Genomic DNA, 17,241 nt, shown 5'->3' with positions numbered 1-17,241 from the left:
TGAAAACATCTGTGTGGAAAATTTCCTGTCTATAAGCTACATGTAGGATTTAATAGTTCAGATTCGATGTATTCAGTTTATTGAATTTGAACAGAATTTACATTGCAGTAATTGGAGCATTTCTCCGAAACGGAAGAGAGTTTCTGTGTATTAATGCATGTAATAGTGTGCTTATGTTTTCAACAGGTGATAAAACTTCTTCTAAATAAGATTATAAACCTCTTTTTCCTGTGCAGAGACACTTTTTCAGGAATTTGGGGTCTATCTTGGCTTACGCCTTTTTAGGAACAGCAGTCTCTTGTTTTATTATTGGGTAAGTAAACTTCATGATATCAGTTCCATTCTATACTAATGTTCAAGTTGATAAAGTGTATGTTGAGATTGCCAGATTGCATCAATTTTGTAATTTGCTTGAGGGTTTTATTTGTGCATCCTCCATATAAAATGCAAATGCAACTTTTGCTGAGACTCATCCCACTTCTAAATGGTACTATCTCTTGAAATTGACAAGTTTATAATGTTGGCAAAATATTGTCAATTTCGAATCGCTTGACAAGTTCACTGAACTCAAGAGCAGCATCGGGTTTCTGATGTAACTGTCCCGTACAAAAAACCCAAACAAACCCATCTTGTTATACTCTTATTGAAGTTGACTTTAACTTGAATTGTGGACATTACGTGTAATAGAATTTTAGCTATCAAACCTTGAGATGTCCTTTCAGTGCCCACATGCATGCACATGCTCTCTCTCTATGTACTTGTGTGTGTATATATAATCTTACGTGTATCTGTGCACACACATATAGTTTCATAGCTTGTCATGTTGGTTTACTTGCATACAATCTCCTATGCTGCTAATATTACTGTGTCTGGTGTATGAATATTCTGAAACACAGAAATCCTGAATTGCATAGGTGACATTGGTTTGTCTCAGAGAATTTCAGTAGAGAAATATTTTGAAGGCTATTCTTAGCTCAGTCTTTGGCCTGTGTGCTGCATTGGGAGAAGCAGTTTTGAGTAGGGAAATGTTCCCTTTGGTGGGAAAAAAGAACCTATAAATTCTGTGTATCAGCTGTGTGAACAGATTTCATGCTTTTTTGCTGGCTGTAACTTATAACTTCCAGTTCATGTATCACTTCACTCCTTTCCTAGGTAAAAGAGGAAAACTAATTTTGAGAGCTTAGTGTTACACTGTGGCAGTATCCCACAGAGCTGTAGCATAACCAAGCCTGCCTGAAGGACTGTTGCTTGTGCTTTTCTTTTGCCTGTCTGAAATGCACCAAGTTGTTTGACTTGGACTGTTTTATCCTCTTTCTCTTCAGGAATCTCATGTATGGGGTTGTGAAACTAATGAAGTTGGTGGGTCAGCTCTCTGATAAATTCTATTACACAGACTGCCTCCTCTTTGGAGCGATAATATCTGCCACTGATCCAGGTAGCTTGCTGAACATTTTTTTAACAACCATCCAAAATAATCCCATTGCTATGATTTAGCTGCATGGCACAAAGATATTAACAGCAGATGATTTTCAGTTACGTTATGCTAGTATCTCTGATCCTTTTCTCAGAAACGTATGCAAATTCTGAGTGTTGTGAAAGCTGTTCTGTCTTGGTTTGGAGCTAGACCAGTATGACATGATAGTATGTTTGGAGAAAAATGTAACTTTACTGTTCAAATATCTTCATTTTTTTTCCCCAGTAGGTTTTATGTTTAGTGTGCATCAAGTTGGACTGCAAATAGATGAATCTATTACATTGTCTGGATAGAAGGACTTCTTCCTTTAGCTGCATTGCTTGGAACACTGGATAGTTTAAGAGCAATATTTAGGGCTTTAAGGCTCTTTAGGTGTGACGTGCTTATGTTTTTCCTCCTCCAAATGAACTTCATGTATTACAAGTTTAAGCAGAAGAATGTTCTTGTGGCAGAATAATTAGAGCTTTTGCTAGTCAACCTTCAAAGTCCAGCAGGCTCACACAGGTGTCTCTGCTTGACAGAACAGTCTGGAGAGCTGGTGTGTGTCAGGGGCTGGGGTAGGGAGTGGGGAAATATGAAGCTTGATGTTTAAAACAGATTATTTGAGGTACTCAGTGGTGATTTGTGTGAAAATGGGAAGTAGCTCCTGCAACTGAGCTGAGCTCTGAACAGCTGGTCATTGCACACAATTTATGCAAATAATCACCAGGTGATTTTTGAAGCTCGTATGCAGAAGCATCTTCCAGATCGTGGTCTTTCATCTCAGTCTGAAGTGTCTTGAAAGGATTTTTATGAATATTTAACAGTTTTGCCCTTTTCAAATGATGTGCAAGTGCACACTCCTGTAACACAGAGTGTGCTTAGGGAAATAGGATTATTAGCACTCTTACAATGGCTGAAATACTAAAGCTGTGTCAACAATCCATACAGCCTTTAAAAGCAGCAAGAGCTGCGCTATGTTTTGTTGATAATCTTTCACAGAACATCTTCTAAAAAAAGAATAATGAAAAATAGCATCAGGGCTTTGGTGCTTTTTCTGCCGCATTCCTCTTGATCATGGAGGCTTTCTTACAGATACAGTGCAGATGGGAGGATAACAGAACCACCTCCTAATGGAGCTGTCCTAAAACTGATGATGGAATTACTTACCTATAGATAAACGTGACTAGTCTGCTTCCCAGTTGAATTTTGATCCTGTACTTAAATTTCTAGGGTTTGTTGCTTTAGGCAAACTAGAGTCAGCCCTATCAGCTCATGCAATTGTTCCTGAAGTCAGCCAGTGTGTTTTTTTCTCTTTTCTTTCCATAGTTACGGTGCTAGCAATATTTAATGAGCTGCATGCTGATGTTGATCTCTATGCCCTTCTGTTTGGAGAGAGCGTGTTGAATGATGCTGTTGCCATTGTATTATCTTCGTAAGTTACTACCTGAATTTCTACTCTGAAATTACTTGTTTTCTGTATTTGTTTAAAATAAATGCTTTTTTTGAGAAATGTTATTTTAAATATAAGTGGGTTGTCTTGAGCTGAGCTAATAACGTTGCAAATGTTTGCCAAGATCCCTCATGCATATGTACATGGCATATTTGCCCTCAGTACGGGATTGTCTCTTCTGTTGCTCAGGTGTTGTTATTACAGAATCATAGAATCATTTATGTTGGAAAGACCTTTAAGATCAAGTCCAACCACTAACTCAGTACTGCCAAGAACCTTGTACTGTCAAGTCCACTGCTAAACCATGTCCCTAAGTGCCACATCTAAACATCTTTTAAACATCTTCAGGGATGGTGACTCCACCACTTCCCCGGGCAGCCTGTTCCAATGCTTGACAGCCATTTTTGTGAAGAAATCTTTCTTAATATCCAATCCAAACCTCCCTGGCACACCTTGAGGATGCTACCTCTTATTCTATTGCTTGTTATGTGGGAGAAGAGACCAACTCCCACCTCACTGCAAACTGCTTTCAAGTAGTTGTAGGGAGCAATGAGGTCCTCCCTGAGCCTTCTCCAGACTAAACACCCCAGTTCCCGCAGCTGCTCCTCATCACACTTGTGCTCCAGACCCTTCACCAGCTTCGTTGCTCTTCTCTGGACCTGCTCCAGCACCTCAGTATCTCTCTTGTAGTGAGGGGCCCAGAACTGAACACTCTATCTGAGGTGCAGCCACACCAGTGCTGAGTACAGGATGATCACTTCCCTATTGCTGCTGGCCATGCTATTTCTGTTACAGGTCAGGATGCTGTTGGCCTTCTTGGCCACCTGGGCCACTGCTGGCTCATCTTCAGCCAGCTGTTGACCCAAAACTTTACTTGATATACAGTTTTCCGATTGCTTTTCTAACTTCTCATTGTGTTACTGTCCTTCCAGATCCATAGTTGCATACCAGCCAACAGGAGAAAATACCCATGCTTTTGATGCAGCAGCATTTTTCAAGTCTGTTGGTGTTTTTCTGGGAATATTCAGTGGTTCTTTCATGATGGGAGCAGTGACAGGAGTTGTGACAGCTCTGATATCCTTTTTCACGTATAGCTCTTCCAGACTAGATGCCACATTCAGGTATTAACAAGGTTCTTCTGTTTCCACCTATACCAAAATTGATGCTACCTTGTTTTAATGAGTATGAAGGTATGATCAGTAGTCATGTGACCTTTGTCTATAGAAAGGCATTTTAGGTACCCACAGAAATCAACTTTTACCAGTATAACAGTAGCTGCACTTGAAGTAGAACAGCACACACAATAGCGCTGCATGCTAGAAGCGCAGGGGAGGCCGTAATGTATCCTAATGTTCAGTTTCTTTTTATGAAATTAGAAGAATAGTCTTGATTATTACTCTTGAAAGACATCTCCTATGATAACTGCTATGTGATTTTGTCTTCAGCAAAGTCATTAATAGGTATTTCTGACCCCATAGGTTCTCCAATTCCTGCATTTAAACTTTCTGCTGGTAATCTGATGTTATCTGTCTTGGATAAGATTGTATCTCTACCAGAGTTAACATCATAATGTGAAGTGCTTTGCATGATCTGTCCTGTTCTCTTGAAGCTTACTGCTGCTATTTGATTAGAGCTCTGGGGTACTCAGCAAGCAGTCTTGTGTTGTTTTTTTTTTTTTTATGCTCAGGCAGTAGGTGTTGAGCCTGACCTGATCCAGAAATCATGATGCCTCTTCAGGAGAAAGAAAGTTCTTTGCTTTCAGACTGGCTAGCATAACCATGTTTGTGCCTATCTGAGATTGCTTTGATCTGCCTAGACTTCTGAACATTGACCTAAAGGGGCATAATGTGCTGTTTTATACAATAATCATGAACCTGTGACTCTTCAACATAAGAAATAATGTCTTAACTGTATCCTGTTATATACACACTGTGCAGATTTGTCTGATATTTCTGCAAGATGGAAACCCTTGAGGTGTAAGGGGGAAGATGTGCCTTTGATGCTTTAGTATTTGGTCTTCCAGCTGCACTGATCCACAATCAATGTGACCATTCAGATCCATTTTGTAAAATCATGGCTCTTAGGCAGCAGCTGGTTCTTGCTGTTTCTGATGTTTGTGCTCAGGAGGTGGTATGAGGCTGGGAGGGGAGAGGCTGTTCAGAAGACAGCCTCTGTAGTGGTTTGTATGTGTGTTTCTGTTGTTTTAGTTGGGTTGCTCTATTATACAACTTTATTTTCTTTTGGAAAAACACTGAATGTCATGCAAGAATGTGGCTGCAAACTGTAAATTTGCATTTTACGCTTTGTAGCTGATTAGAGCCCTTAAGTCATGAATGAAACAGACTGTTATTCCAGTATCTGTGAAGCACCTCTCTGAGGGATTTCATGCAAACATGCATTGCCCTTTGAAAACAGACAGAATACTTAGTTTCCAAGTATGATGCAGATAATATACAAGGACTTGTTCTGGCTTTCAGCGATCTGTCTTAACCTCACTATCTGTGGTTGTTTTTATAGCAGTTAAGTATTGTACCACTTTGTATTTTCTTTGTAAATTGCAGAATCTGCCTGGTTTGAAATGAAGTGAAGCAGAAGGCCATGTCTAGGCCTTTGTGTAGGAATACATAGTTAAGAAAACAGAAACAATAATTTAATTTGAATTTATGCTTTAATTTGTTCAATTTTATGAAAGAATATTTTTTTTTCCTTTTTCTCACCATCTTCCTCCAAAATAATGAGCACAAGCTTTCATTTCAGATTTAATGAAATGTTTTGGTATGGTTACTTATAATAACAGCAAGGGGAATAAAGAATTTTATTTTCAGAGCTGCCAGAAAAGATTGAACATGAGGAATTGGCTCTGATAAGGGCCCTTGCCTAACTTCGGGGGAACAAGGTTCAACCTCTTCCTCTCTGACTGTGCTATCCAGTTTTTGAAGCAACCATGAGTGCCTTTGAAGCCAGCTACTGGGATGAGCTTGTGGTGGGATTATCTGAGTGCTCTGTGAGATGGTTTCTATGTTTGCTATGGTGGATGTTGCTGCTCCAGAAGCATGATCTTGGAGGATTGATTGGGAGAAATTCAGTGGAGTGTAACAGTACATCCTTAACAGTTTTAGAGAGATGGTTTATGTGGAGAAGTGACTGTGGAGAATTAACAGCTGCTTAAAAATGTTGAGGTTTATATTTGGTGTAAAGTCAACTGTCATGGGGAATAATATTTTTTTGATGATGATTTGGGCTTTTGTTTTGAGGACAACCTTCTGACAAAGCAAGGTCACAGCTGAAGGTGTGGCTGGAGTTTGTGTTTCAGAGCTCTTGACCTCCTTCAAGTTAGCAGAGAATGCCAACAAGAAGTAGATGTGGGTGGGGAGCGAGTGACTCGCCTCAGGATTGCTTCATCCTAACTAGGCTTCCATTGAAACACTGCCAGCTGCTTGCCTCTGGTGTTAATCACTTGTGGCTTGTTGTGGATGATGTGATATTCTGTGATAAAGCCCACAGGAGACTGTTCCCACAGAGGCTCCTGGGGTACTTGACTGCTGCTTGCAAGAGGCAGTTGAGGGTGTTGTGAGCCCCAGGCCTCCCAGGGCCTGTGAATTTCCTGTGAAAACCAGTGCTGCTCGTTGCTTTTAGATCCCTATCCTGTAACAGCCATGACTCCTCAAGCAGCAGTGCTGCCATTAGCTGGTGTGTGTTGCTTTAGAAAGCCCAGGATGCAGCTGTGTTACTCATGGGGAGCAATGGTGGATGACCGTGCAGTCTTGACGTGTCCGTTGAGGTACTGGTTGCCTTCATAAGAGCAGGGGAGGGTGCTACCACCTTACTGTTTCAAGTGTGCTTGCCTTGCTGTTCTCACACTTGGATTTCAGAGGACATCATGCTAGTTGTCAGCTTTCAGAAAGACCAAGAATCTCTATACTACCTCTGCTAGCACATGGTTCCTTCCTGTGTCTTCTACTAGAGTTGCGCATAGCTGTCTGCACCTCAGCTACACTGAGCTGTTCAGTGTTCACCTGGTGCCAAAGCAGCAATGAGGAAAAAAAACAACCCAAACTTCTATGAATATGTGAACAACTTCTGTAGTATGTGAAGAGTTATATTTTAAACTACTGAAATCTGTTGTAATTCTTCAGTAGCTGTAGGAACTGTTAATTCAGTGTGTCTGACATTTCTCAAGGTTTGCTCTCCCCTGGAAGATGGACTTGTTTGTTCTTCCTACTGAAAAACTGAATTGCTCTGATTGAGTTGGCTTTTACTTTAAAACATATCAACACAAGGAGAGAAAATATATTCTATTGTAGGCAGGATTTCTGTTTTGCCTCCAAAAGAACAGAGGAAGCCACACTCGCTGAAGAAGTTTTGTCAGCAAATCTGAGCAGAAAAATTCTGATAAATCTACTTCATCTCTTGGAGCTGCTGTAGTCAAGAACTACCGTGAATTACATTCTTCTGAATGTATTTTATGCTTTATTTAAAAGTAGGAGGGATCCTATGGGGGTATGCGAAATCCTAAACAACAACAAAAATCCCCAAACAAAATGCAAGACGACAGTTTAAAAGGAATTCCAGGTATATATACCTTCCCTGCTGGCACTTTGCAGGGACAAGTGGCATAGAGTAAGATACTACCTCAACAAGGTGGAGCCACAGTTCTGCCACTGATACGCAGCAAAAATTGACTGTTGCCAAAGGGGGACCTTGATTCTGCAGTTTTGCCTTGATGTGATGGAATTTGTTTTTCAGCACTTAAAATGTTTTATTTTCCAAGGGGTGTTCATTGTTAGCACCTAGGTGTTTTCCATAAATACTGGGTACAGAGAAGCCAAAGAATTTCTCTTTTGCCCCTTAACAAATGACTTAACGTGACGAAGTTTACCAAGTTGCACTGCTTCCCCCTGCTGGAAACGGCTCTCTTCTTCTTGATGTCCTGGAGCACCTTCTTGCTTGCAGAAGCTTGTGGGTTTACTGGTGAGTTGTTGGGATTCAAACATATGGAGACAGTAGTCCTGTCCATCTTAGCAGCCGTTTTTCCACTTTGTTATGTAAGCTTTTCTAAGAGAAACATGGTGTTGGTATTTAATGCCTTTTTCTGTACAATGCCATTGAGGGTGCAGATCACTGTGTACCAAAGGCTTTTAAGAACAATGGTTTGGTTCAAATACCACCTCCCCAACCTGCAATCTAACTCACTTGAAAATAAGGTTCATAAAAATCTCAAGGTTGAGGATTATGTATAAATTTAATAGAATTTGGCAAGGGAAAATGTGTTGAGCTCACAGAATAACAGGCTGATTTTTTGCATGTGATTCTGTTCACAGGTGTGGTGGCTGTCCTCTTCTGTGGAATTACCCAGGCACATTATACATACAATAACTTGTCAGCTGAATCAAGAAGTCGCACTAAGCAGGCAAGACTGTCATCTTTTGTACAGTGTATTGCTGTAGTAGTCCACATACTCTTGTTTCTGAAAAGCATCTTTATTGCTTGGCCTCTAACATGTGACTGTTTTGATCCTAGCTCTTTGAGGTATTGCACTTCCTGGCTGAGAACTTCATATTTTCTTATATGGGTTTGGCACTGTTCACTTTCCAGAAACACATATTCAGTCCAGTTTTCATCATTGGAGCTTTTGTATCCTTTTTCACTTTGTGTGAAGTTTCTCTATTATCTTATATACCTGAATACTTATGGTGTCTGCTGGCATTACCACATAGAGGGTGGTGGCTGACCTGAGTTTTCCCGATGTCTTGCAGGCACAATAATTGTGAGAACAATCTGTGGTTACTCCTTACATCAAAGCCTCTGTGCCACACAGTTGTTGGCTGTTACCTGAGCAAGTGCTAGAAGTTGCATAATTTCAATAGATAAATCAAATGCCTTATTGTATGACTTGCCTGTTGACAGCTAGCAGTGCTTGTGTTGCTTTTGTATTCAGAATTTGAAGGCCTAGAAAAGGATTCATTTATTTCTTCACTTCTAATGGTCCCTTGAAGAAAGCAAGCAAGCCTCAAATGAGTAAAGAGGATCGTGGGTGAACACTTCAGCAATGCCCTAAATGTATAGGTCAGGATCTCAGGTGGTGGGAGGGGGAAGGAACTGAGCTGTGGTACAGATGGTGACACGAAGGGTACACAGTGCTGAAAGGGCTGGTGTTGGAGCTGGTATGCAGTTCCCCTTGTCCCTTGCTGACTGGTACATGGGTCTTATTTCCTGGAACTGAACGCTTTTGTAGTAGTCACACTCATGTAAGCTAGGAATCACTAGATTGCTCTCTGCATGCTGCTCCTGTAGAAATGGCTTATGTAACTCTTTTTTCACTGTATTTCTGGCTGCTTGAAATTTCAGAGCAATTAAAAGTGTGCATGAAGTAATGGGAGCTAGTCTTCCAGTTTTGGTTTCTCTATGCCTGTTGCAGAGATAAAACTTAGTGGAAGGACATATAAAGATGGCCTAACGTGGAATGTACTACTTCTCTCTCCTTCTTTCTACCATTTTCTCATATCTTTCTACTGTTTCTATGGATTTATCCAATTTGTCTTTATTTTTCTTTGGCCACTTTTTTTTCTGCAACATTAATAAATGTTCTCTTGTGACTCCTCATGTCTGTTCTTCTGACCTAAAAAGTGCTCCAGAGCCCTGCAGCCACTGGATATATATGAGCAGAATAGTTTCATCTGGTATATTAACCATTGCAATTTTCTGTCTTTGCTGTGGCCTTCCATCCTCTCTTAGGTTATGCTATCTGTTTTGGTTTTGATATCAGTATTTATTTTGTTCCTTTTTCTTCCTACCCACCTATCTTTTATTACATTTTCCACATCTTTTTCTACCACCCCACTCAATCTCTGTTGCCTCTTGAGTGTTTTTCTACCTTTGTGAGCAGGTCAGCTATACTAGCACGAATTTTTTGCCTCAACAACTGCTGTCCCTGATGAGTTCACACCTTGTGGGTGTGAAATGTGGAGGCATCATTAGCTGTTGAAACACAAAAGCTTGACTGCAAAGGTACAGCTAAAGCCTTAATGTCATTGACAGAATGCTAGCTGTTGTTCCTACATGCATTGGTCATGATGGCTTCTGATGTCTTATTTCTGCAGCCTGCAAAAGGATTGCTATGAAAGTTGTATGGAATAATTACATGAAGCTTTTTTACAAAGTAATAATAAAAATCTTATTTTCCTGGACACACAACTTCCCGCAGACAAGTAGTGTTAATTTGCTTTTGTTATGGCAACAGTACAGTGATGTCTAGAGCTCATGCATGGTTTCCTCTCTTTTCCATGAGAAAGTTGTTTCATTCTTCTAATTCTGTTATCCCAGCAGCAAATGATCAGTGTTTGGCTGGCTAGTGTGTTGATGTTTTATGGGATTTCAGCACATCACTCTAGTTTGTTTCAAAGTGCTCCTTAGACAGTTGGGGGTGTATTCAACTTTCTGCTTCTCCATTGGAACCACTGGATGTTTTACACCACAGTAAGGATATGAAGGAGCTTACCACCATGAATTTCTGCAATACTCTTTTAAACTTAATTCTAGTACTAATAAGCGGGTTTTGGATTTATCATCTTAGTAATTCTGTATTTTCAAGTGCTTGCAACTCAGTAGGAGCTTTTGTCTCTGAAGGAGCCATAATGGAGTTGTCACTTTCTGGTCTTACACTGGTTTTTCTTCTGTACATAGGCCTGCATTTCTGTGGGCCTGAAACACATAATCAAATGGTGGTGGTGATAGCTGTTTAAAGTGTGATTATTTTTATTTTATTTTATTTTTAAAGGAAATTCTTCCTTTCTAGAACTGTTAATGTTGATATTAAGTATAATCTCACTGTGCAGAAACAAACTTGGTTATGTTAAAATTTGCTTTCCGTGCCATGAGTTATGTGTGCACATAACTGGTGAAAGTCTGGTTTATATAGATAGAGATAACAAGAACCTTTGATATTATGAAGTAAACCTTTCACTAAAACAGAAGCTTTATGTTAGAGCCAGGTACCCAAGAGTGCATCCCTCAGGAAAGTGAAATCCTTAACCCTCAGCTGTGAACAGATTGCAATCTTTTTTGGCAGAGCTGCACACATCTACCCTCTCTCCTTCTTGTTGAATCTGGGCAGAAGGCATAAGATCAGCTGGAACTTTCAGCACATGATGATGTTTTCAGGTAAAACCAAAAAAGTTTGGTAAAGTAAAAAGTCTTACTTTTAACTCATTTATGGTACTACCTTCTGCTTTTATAATCCACATTCATTCTACTCCTGAATAGAGACTGAAAGGTTGTTGCAGCATGTCATCAGGTATCTTTCAACCTTTACAGAAAGTGTGTCATGTCTGGAAAGAGTGACATGTCAAAATGCCAGGTGCTGGCAGAAAGCAGTCACCTCATGTTGGGAACAGAGTATTTTTCATTTTGAAGTACATCTGGAGGGAATGGGGGAAATGGGATGTATCTCTTCCAGAAGGTTATTTCTATCTGAGGTGTTGTACACATTGTGCAGAAACAAGCATCTGCTGAGAAAATCAGGCGTCTTTTTGGGTGCGCTCTAAGACATAGTTGGAAAAAGCAAGGTATAGGAACTTAGACTGCCTTACAATTTCTGTCACACAGATAGCTAGCGGAGTTGCATAATTGGGCTGGGAGGAAGGAAGAGGAATATAGTCTGCATCTGAACATGTTATTAACTGAGCTATTTTTCCAGCTGATATCCTCATATCAAGAACTCATGCTTCATTTATGGAATCTGGAAAAGTGTGCATATTCATTTGGATTCAGGGAGCTGCTTGATTTCCGTAATATATTTTCCTTTTGTCCTCAATTTGCTTGTTTCTGCATTTCTGTCCTGTTTCTGGAAATATTTACAGCTTTTCTTAGCACTTGTGAATTCTGTAAATTACAGAAAACTACCAGGGAAAATCATGTTCTAGATTATCACAGCGCATGATTTATCAGGGAAACCGTGGGAATTAAAATTTGCCAGAGCCCAGTGTTTTCTGCCCATCACTTTGTGCCTGTGTGGCAGGGAAGGAGCAAGGAAAGATGCACTGTTATGAATAGGTGTGGTTGCACTACTGAAGCCCTGCTATTTCATTCTTTTGCATAGGTCTCAGGGGAGCCATGGCATTTGCTTTGGCCATACGAGATACTGCTACCTACTCACATCAAATGATGTTCTCAACAACTCTCCTCATCGTCTTTTTCACTGTGTGGATTGTTGGTGGAGGTACAACTCCCATGCTTTCATGGCTGAACATCAGGTCAGTGCAGCTACGCCGGGGAAACTTCACTTTTCAGGTGGCAACTGTGCTAATTTAGCATAGCTCTACAGAACTTGTTTGAAGCTTGCTAGAGCTGTTCTAGGTGTTTAGAACATCATGTTTTATAGAGGAAGGTGCTAGTGCAGGCTGGTGAAGAAAATGTATTGATGCTGTTGGGACTCAGCCAAAAGATCTCTTATGCTCTGCAAGCAAGTACCTAGGTCCTTGTCAGCCCAGTAGTATATGGAATAGTGTCGCCTGATACGGAAGCCCCTAAACTGGAAAGAAAGAATTAATCTGTCTAGTTCTATGTAAACTTCTAAGTGTTCTAAGACTTTTCCCTGTCTTTTGACTTTTGGTAATGGCCCCATTACTTTTAATTTAAATGGAGTCTTTAGTGGATGGTGCTAAACTGAATGCACTTCAAACATCTATCCAAACAAATGTGATGTTATCTAAACAACTGGGATAAGTGGGATCCTGCTAGTTTTATAGCCGTGTTTCCTCCTGCTTTGGTGATACCTGTGAAAATGGTATATAGTGAGGTTATAGACATTTGTCTGTAAATCCTGACCAATACTTAGTACACTCAGGCTGCAAGTACATTCATGTTTGAGGATACTTATCAACAGAAGATGTTAGAATCATGAATCAGCCGTTGTTAAAGATCACCTATGTTACCATTCTGTGAAAGTTTTAGCAGTTGTGGGGGATAAAGGTGAATAGAGTAGAATCAAAACCATACACATTGTAAAAACCCTTCAGTGTGTTTTTCATAGGTAAATTATTTGTGCTCTTTGGCATTTGAAAGCTTACATTGTCTTGCTTTCTAATTGTGCTAACCAGAATTTGTATCCCATTGTCTTGTGATAGGATAAGAAAAAGCAATTTTTAGATAAAATCAGTGTCAGTCTTTGGAAGAAATGATTATTCTTGAAGACTAATGCTGTTTTTGGAAAACTGAAGTGAACTCCTTGTGGCAATAGGTGGCAGATTGTTTCTAGGTTGGCAAAAAGAAAAAAATGGGTAGTACTTTCAGAAATGCATGTGAACTCCTTATTGAAGGTAGCATGCTTCCAGTTGGAGACAGACATTACAGCAGTGATTTAGAGTATCTCAGCTCTGACTAACGGCAAACATTAGGAAATCACAGTTTTCTTTTTTGGTGCTAAATGAATCCATTTCTGTCTTTTAAAACTGTTCTTAAATGCAAGTTCCAGATGTTTGGCTAGCACACCAGAAAGAAGCATCACTTCTGTGTAGTAAGGCTCTCTGAAGGTCATGTTGCTAACAACAGGTAATACAACACATGGTGTGAGGTCAACAACAAAACCAGTTCCAGTGCAGTTGTATCATTAATGACTGTGAAATACCACATCCTAATGATATTTTGAAGTCCAGCCTTCACTGGTTTGTGTTCCTGTTACATGCGAGAGCTGTGCAATGACTAAAAGTACCTGGCATAGGTGCCATGTGCAGCTTTCCGTTTGACATCTCTGACAACAGGAGGAGATTTCTGTACAGTGGGGGTATATAATGAACAAATGTACTAATAAACCTCTGCAAGCAGGACAGGCACAGTCTGCATAACTGGCAGCATGCACAGACTGTCCGAGGCATGGGGTAGGGTACAAGGGAGCAGAAGATGAGCTCTGGACAGCAGTACACAGGTAAGAACACTGCTTGCAGTCGGCTTGCAGTAGTTGAACAGTCAGCCAAGAGCTGCCTGCAGCCCCTGCAATGGTCAGTGTGTGGATATCCCTTTTCTGATCTCCATTTGAGTGGATTCCAAAGCCTCTTCCAAAGTGACCTTGATGCAACGAGGTCAATAAAACTGACTCTTAACAGCTGTCATCATAGGTGATGACATCCTGAGCCTTCTGCCCTGATGTCTGCACCTCTTTTGCACCTCTTTTGTTAGGGAACATTGTTGGATATTTCCTTCAAACCTCATCATCCAGTAACAGATGGGATGTGTTGCTGACCAGCTAAGTGAATAATTATGTTTGGCCTACCTGTATCAGAAGGCAGCTTCTGCGTGCAGTCAACCATTACTTCTGTCACCGGGCTCCTCCAGCCATCAGTGGTAGGACAGGACTAAATTCTAGTATGTGGCCCAGCTCCTGGTTAACTCTAAACCAGTTCTGAGGCAGCAGGTTACCCCATTCCCTCACCGTTGAGTCTAGGAAGCAGTTTGTAGAAGCATCCAAGAATATACACTTCTTTAGCAGGACTAATCTGATTCAGTAATAAGACTCCATGAGCCTGGCTGATGAGTTGCTCCTGAAGTGAGAAAGGGCTAACACCATATCCATTCCAGGTCTGCCCTTTGGGTAGGCTGTGCTTGCAAAAATCACTAACGTGGCCAGCAAGGCAGAACAGCTGGAAAGGCTGTGATGCCATTCCTAGGCAAGTAGCTGTCAAAAGGCAGTTGAGTGTTTAGCTGTAGCTTTCTGGGAGATTTACCCACCCTTGCTAGTAAACAGTAATTTTAACTGTCGTTTGTTTGACATGGTTGACAAAATAAATTGGTACCTTCCTTATTATGGGAAGGATATCACGTAAACAAGGGAACTCTATGTAAGAAGTATTTTGGAGAACTGCATGGGTATGTCTACAGCTGCCTTGATAAGCGCTGCTCTGTTAAGGAAGGAGACTGCAATTTCTGAGACCACGTGAAATTAGATTTGTGCCAGAAGGTGGCAGCCGTGTGCAGCTGATCGAGAATTAGACACTTGTTGCTGATGAAGTACTCTCTGTAATAGAGCCCTTTCTGCTGGAAAGCGAGCAGTCCTGTCTGACCTACAGGTTTAAGAAAAGAACACGTTAGTTTCCAGCTGAATTTTACAAATGTGCTGCTTCTCTCTTTTTCTATCCCTCTCTACTCAGTGGAAGTGGTAGGCAGCAGGAGATGAAGATGAGATGCCTCCCTTGCAGCACAGGGTATAGTGCTGACACAGGTCTGAGGCCCCTGTCTCTGGGGTGGCATGGGATAATTTCTGAGCCTTAGCACTTGCCATTATGTTAGATTGCAAGAGGCTAACATGAAAATTAAGTTGTGGTAAAGTAAAAAGCAGTGTAAGAAGGAAAACAAGCAAAAATGCCCTCTGCTTCCCTTGCTTTGTTCTGAATGTCTCACGTAATCAGAAGAGCAGGAATCTTTCCAGATAGGGTATGTCACCAGTGTACCAGGGTCCATTAACTAGGCTTAAATGTAGAGCTAAGCAGAGAACCCATGGTTTGTAGCAGAGGCTTAACTTCAGTTTGCTGCTTGACTATTTGGGAAAGTGAGGTCATGACTGCAAAATCTGAATAAAAAATAATGGGATCTTTAATGAATAAAAAATAATGGGATCTTTAAGTGCTTTTGGCTTCTGCCACTTGATGCTGAGCAAATTAAAAATTAACACCAGAAACTGGAGTTAAAGCCCTGATGTCATGTGTTTTGAATTTCTTGGCTGTCTATCAGTGGGATGTATCCAAGCATGCGAATAGTAAACAGACTTCTCTAGGAGTAGATTTTTTTTTCTTAGAAACTAAAGGAAGACTTGGATATTAAAAATATAGTCTCATCCTTCTGAGGCTAAAAGGAAGAAAGAAAGAAAGAAATAATTTCCTGCCTGAAGTTTTAACAGTCTCAGAAAACTCAAGAGCTCTGTAAATCAAAACCACTAGCAAAGTTCCTCTTTTCAGAAAAGTAGCTGACTTATCATTTCATTTATCTGTTACAGGAAAAAAGGGAACTCCTGTCATTTGTATTGCAAAACAATGGTTTTTTCCATTTTTCATTAGAGGTTATTGACCTGGTTCTTCTTATGTTGAATGAAGTAACACGTAGATTAATGCCTTCCTCTCCTCCACAGTCTGCTTCAAATGAGGAAGCTCATGCTTCTTTTAATGAAGTAATTTCAGTTATATTTAGTGACCTTTTACTAAATCTTAAAGCACTATATCTTTCAATTTAAAATATTTTAAGTATCCTTCTACCACAAAAGCTAAAGGTTGCACAGAAAATGTCAACTTAGATATTTACTACCTTATGTCGGTTTCTAAGAGCTTTCTATTTAGTGATTTGTATTTTATTTTTTCCTTTAAATGGGCAAGCTGAAAAAGAAATCTGGAAACACTGACTCTCACATAACTGCTATGTTAACTACCCAGTTATCTGGGATGGTGGTAAAACTGGCAGCTTGGTGGCAATCTCAGGTTATACTCCATTATCTTACCCAGGGTGATCCAACAGTAAAGTGTGCGTTTCTTAAATACCATGCCTCAGTGTGCTGCAATGGCAGGAGGCGAGTACTGATGTTGGGATCCAGCTTTGTGTTACATTTCAGACTGGAATGGGGGATGTCTGATAAGAGGTTACATCTTTCTGTTTTGCAGCCTGTTTCCATTACTCTACAACTTAGATCCTTCACTGCTTTATTTTAGCTGCTTTCTGCTGCCCTTGAAGGGCAGATACACAGACAGTTCTGTTCCTTGCCTTGTTGTGGTTTTTTTCCTTTCACAGTATCATTTTCTGCACTGTTTCGTCCAGTTGTCTTTCCCTGCCTATTTTCTCCCATCTTCCTCATTCTTTCCCAGTCTCTAGTGTGTCTCATCGTCAGTCTTGAATCTCTCTTGCTGGAGGTGCAATGCAGCCTCTGAACCTCCAGCCTCACCCATGTGGGTCTTTCCTTTGGTAGGAAAGAGATTGCCTCATGTTTTGGATATCTGGAATTAAGCACAGGAGATGCTTCCTTATCTCTAAAATAAATTCTGTGCTCTAAACCATAACAGTTCACACCGGGGAGAAAATGCGTGGGGAAGGCCCATACCCTGTAGGAGCTGGGCTGAGATAGATCTAGGAGCACATGGGTGATACGGGTTTAACTGCCAAGCTTTGGCAAGCCTTAGCAGGCAGTTTCAGGAGTCCTTACCTTTGTTAGGTAAGAAACCCAACCTTGTTAGGTAAAACCAACCTGAAACAACATTTCCTAATTCCAGGGTTGTTTTAGTGACTGGGCTTTAGTTTTTATTTATTTCTGTATCATGCTGGTGGGAATTCTCTTCTTCCTCAGGCAGCCTCTAGGAAACTGTTG

At 40.5% G+C, this 17,241-nt stretch overlaps 1 protein-coding gene across 1 annotated transcript in view; it reads left to right on the top strand.

The window, feature by feature from the left end:
* Positions 1 to 17,241, top strand: part of SLC9A7 (solute carrier family 9 member A7) — a 74,191-nt gene that overhangs the window by 37,272 nt on the left and 19,678 nt on the right. Inside the window, exons 4-12 of the mRNA XM_061459770.1 lie at positions 237 to 313; positions 1,323 to 1,435; positions 2,783 to 2,888; positions 3,839 to 3,975; positions 7,767 to 7,877; positions 8,228 to 8,316; positions 8,427 to 8,540; positions 10,955 to 11,066; positions 12,004 to 12,157. Coding sequence (XP_061315754.1) covers positions 237 to 313; positions 1,323 to 1,435; positions 2,783 to 2,888; positions 3,839 to 3,975; positions 7,767 to 7,877; positions 8,228 to 8,316; positions 8,427 to 8,540; positions 10,955 to 11,066; positions 12,004 to 12,157 — 1,013 coding nt within the window. The remainder of the gene's footprint in view (positions 1 to 236; positions 314 to 1,322; positions 1,436 to 2,782; positions 2,889 to 3,838; positions 3,976 to 7,766; positions 7,878 to 8,227; positions 8,317 to 8,426; positions 8,541 to 10,954; positions 11,067 to 12,003; positions 12,158 to 17,241) is intronic.

This window comes from Pezoporus flaviventris, unplaced genomic scaffold (assembly GCF_033815535.1).
Source record: "Pezoporus flaviventris isolate CSIRO_AGI_PZ_B2104156 unplaced genomic scaffold, CSIRO_AGI_Pfla_v1 ptg000030l, whole genome shotgun sequence".
Classification (NCBI taxonomy): domain Eukaryota; kingdom Metazoa; phylum Chordata; class Aves; order Psittaciformes; family Psittacidae; genus Pezoporus; species Pezoporus flaviventris.
Note: the sequence above shows the minus strand (reverse complement) of the source record. Positions and strands in the feature narration are given on the sequence as shown.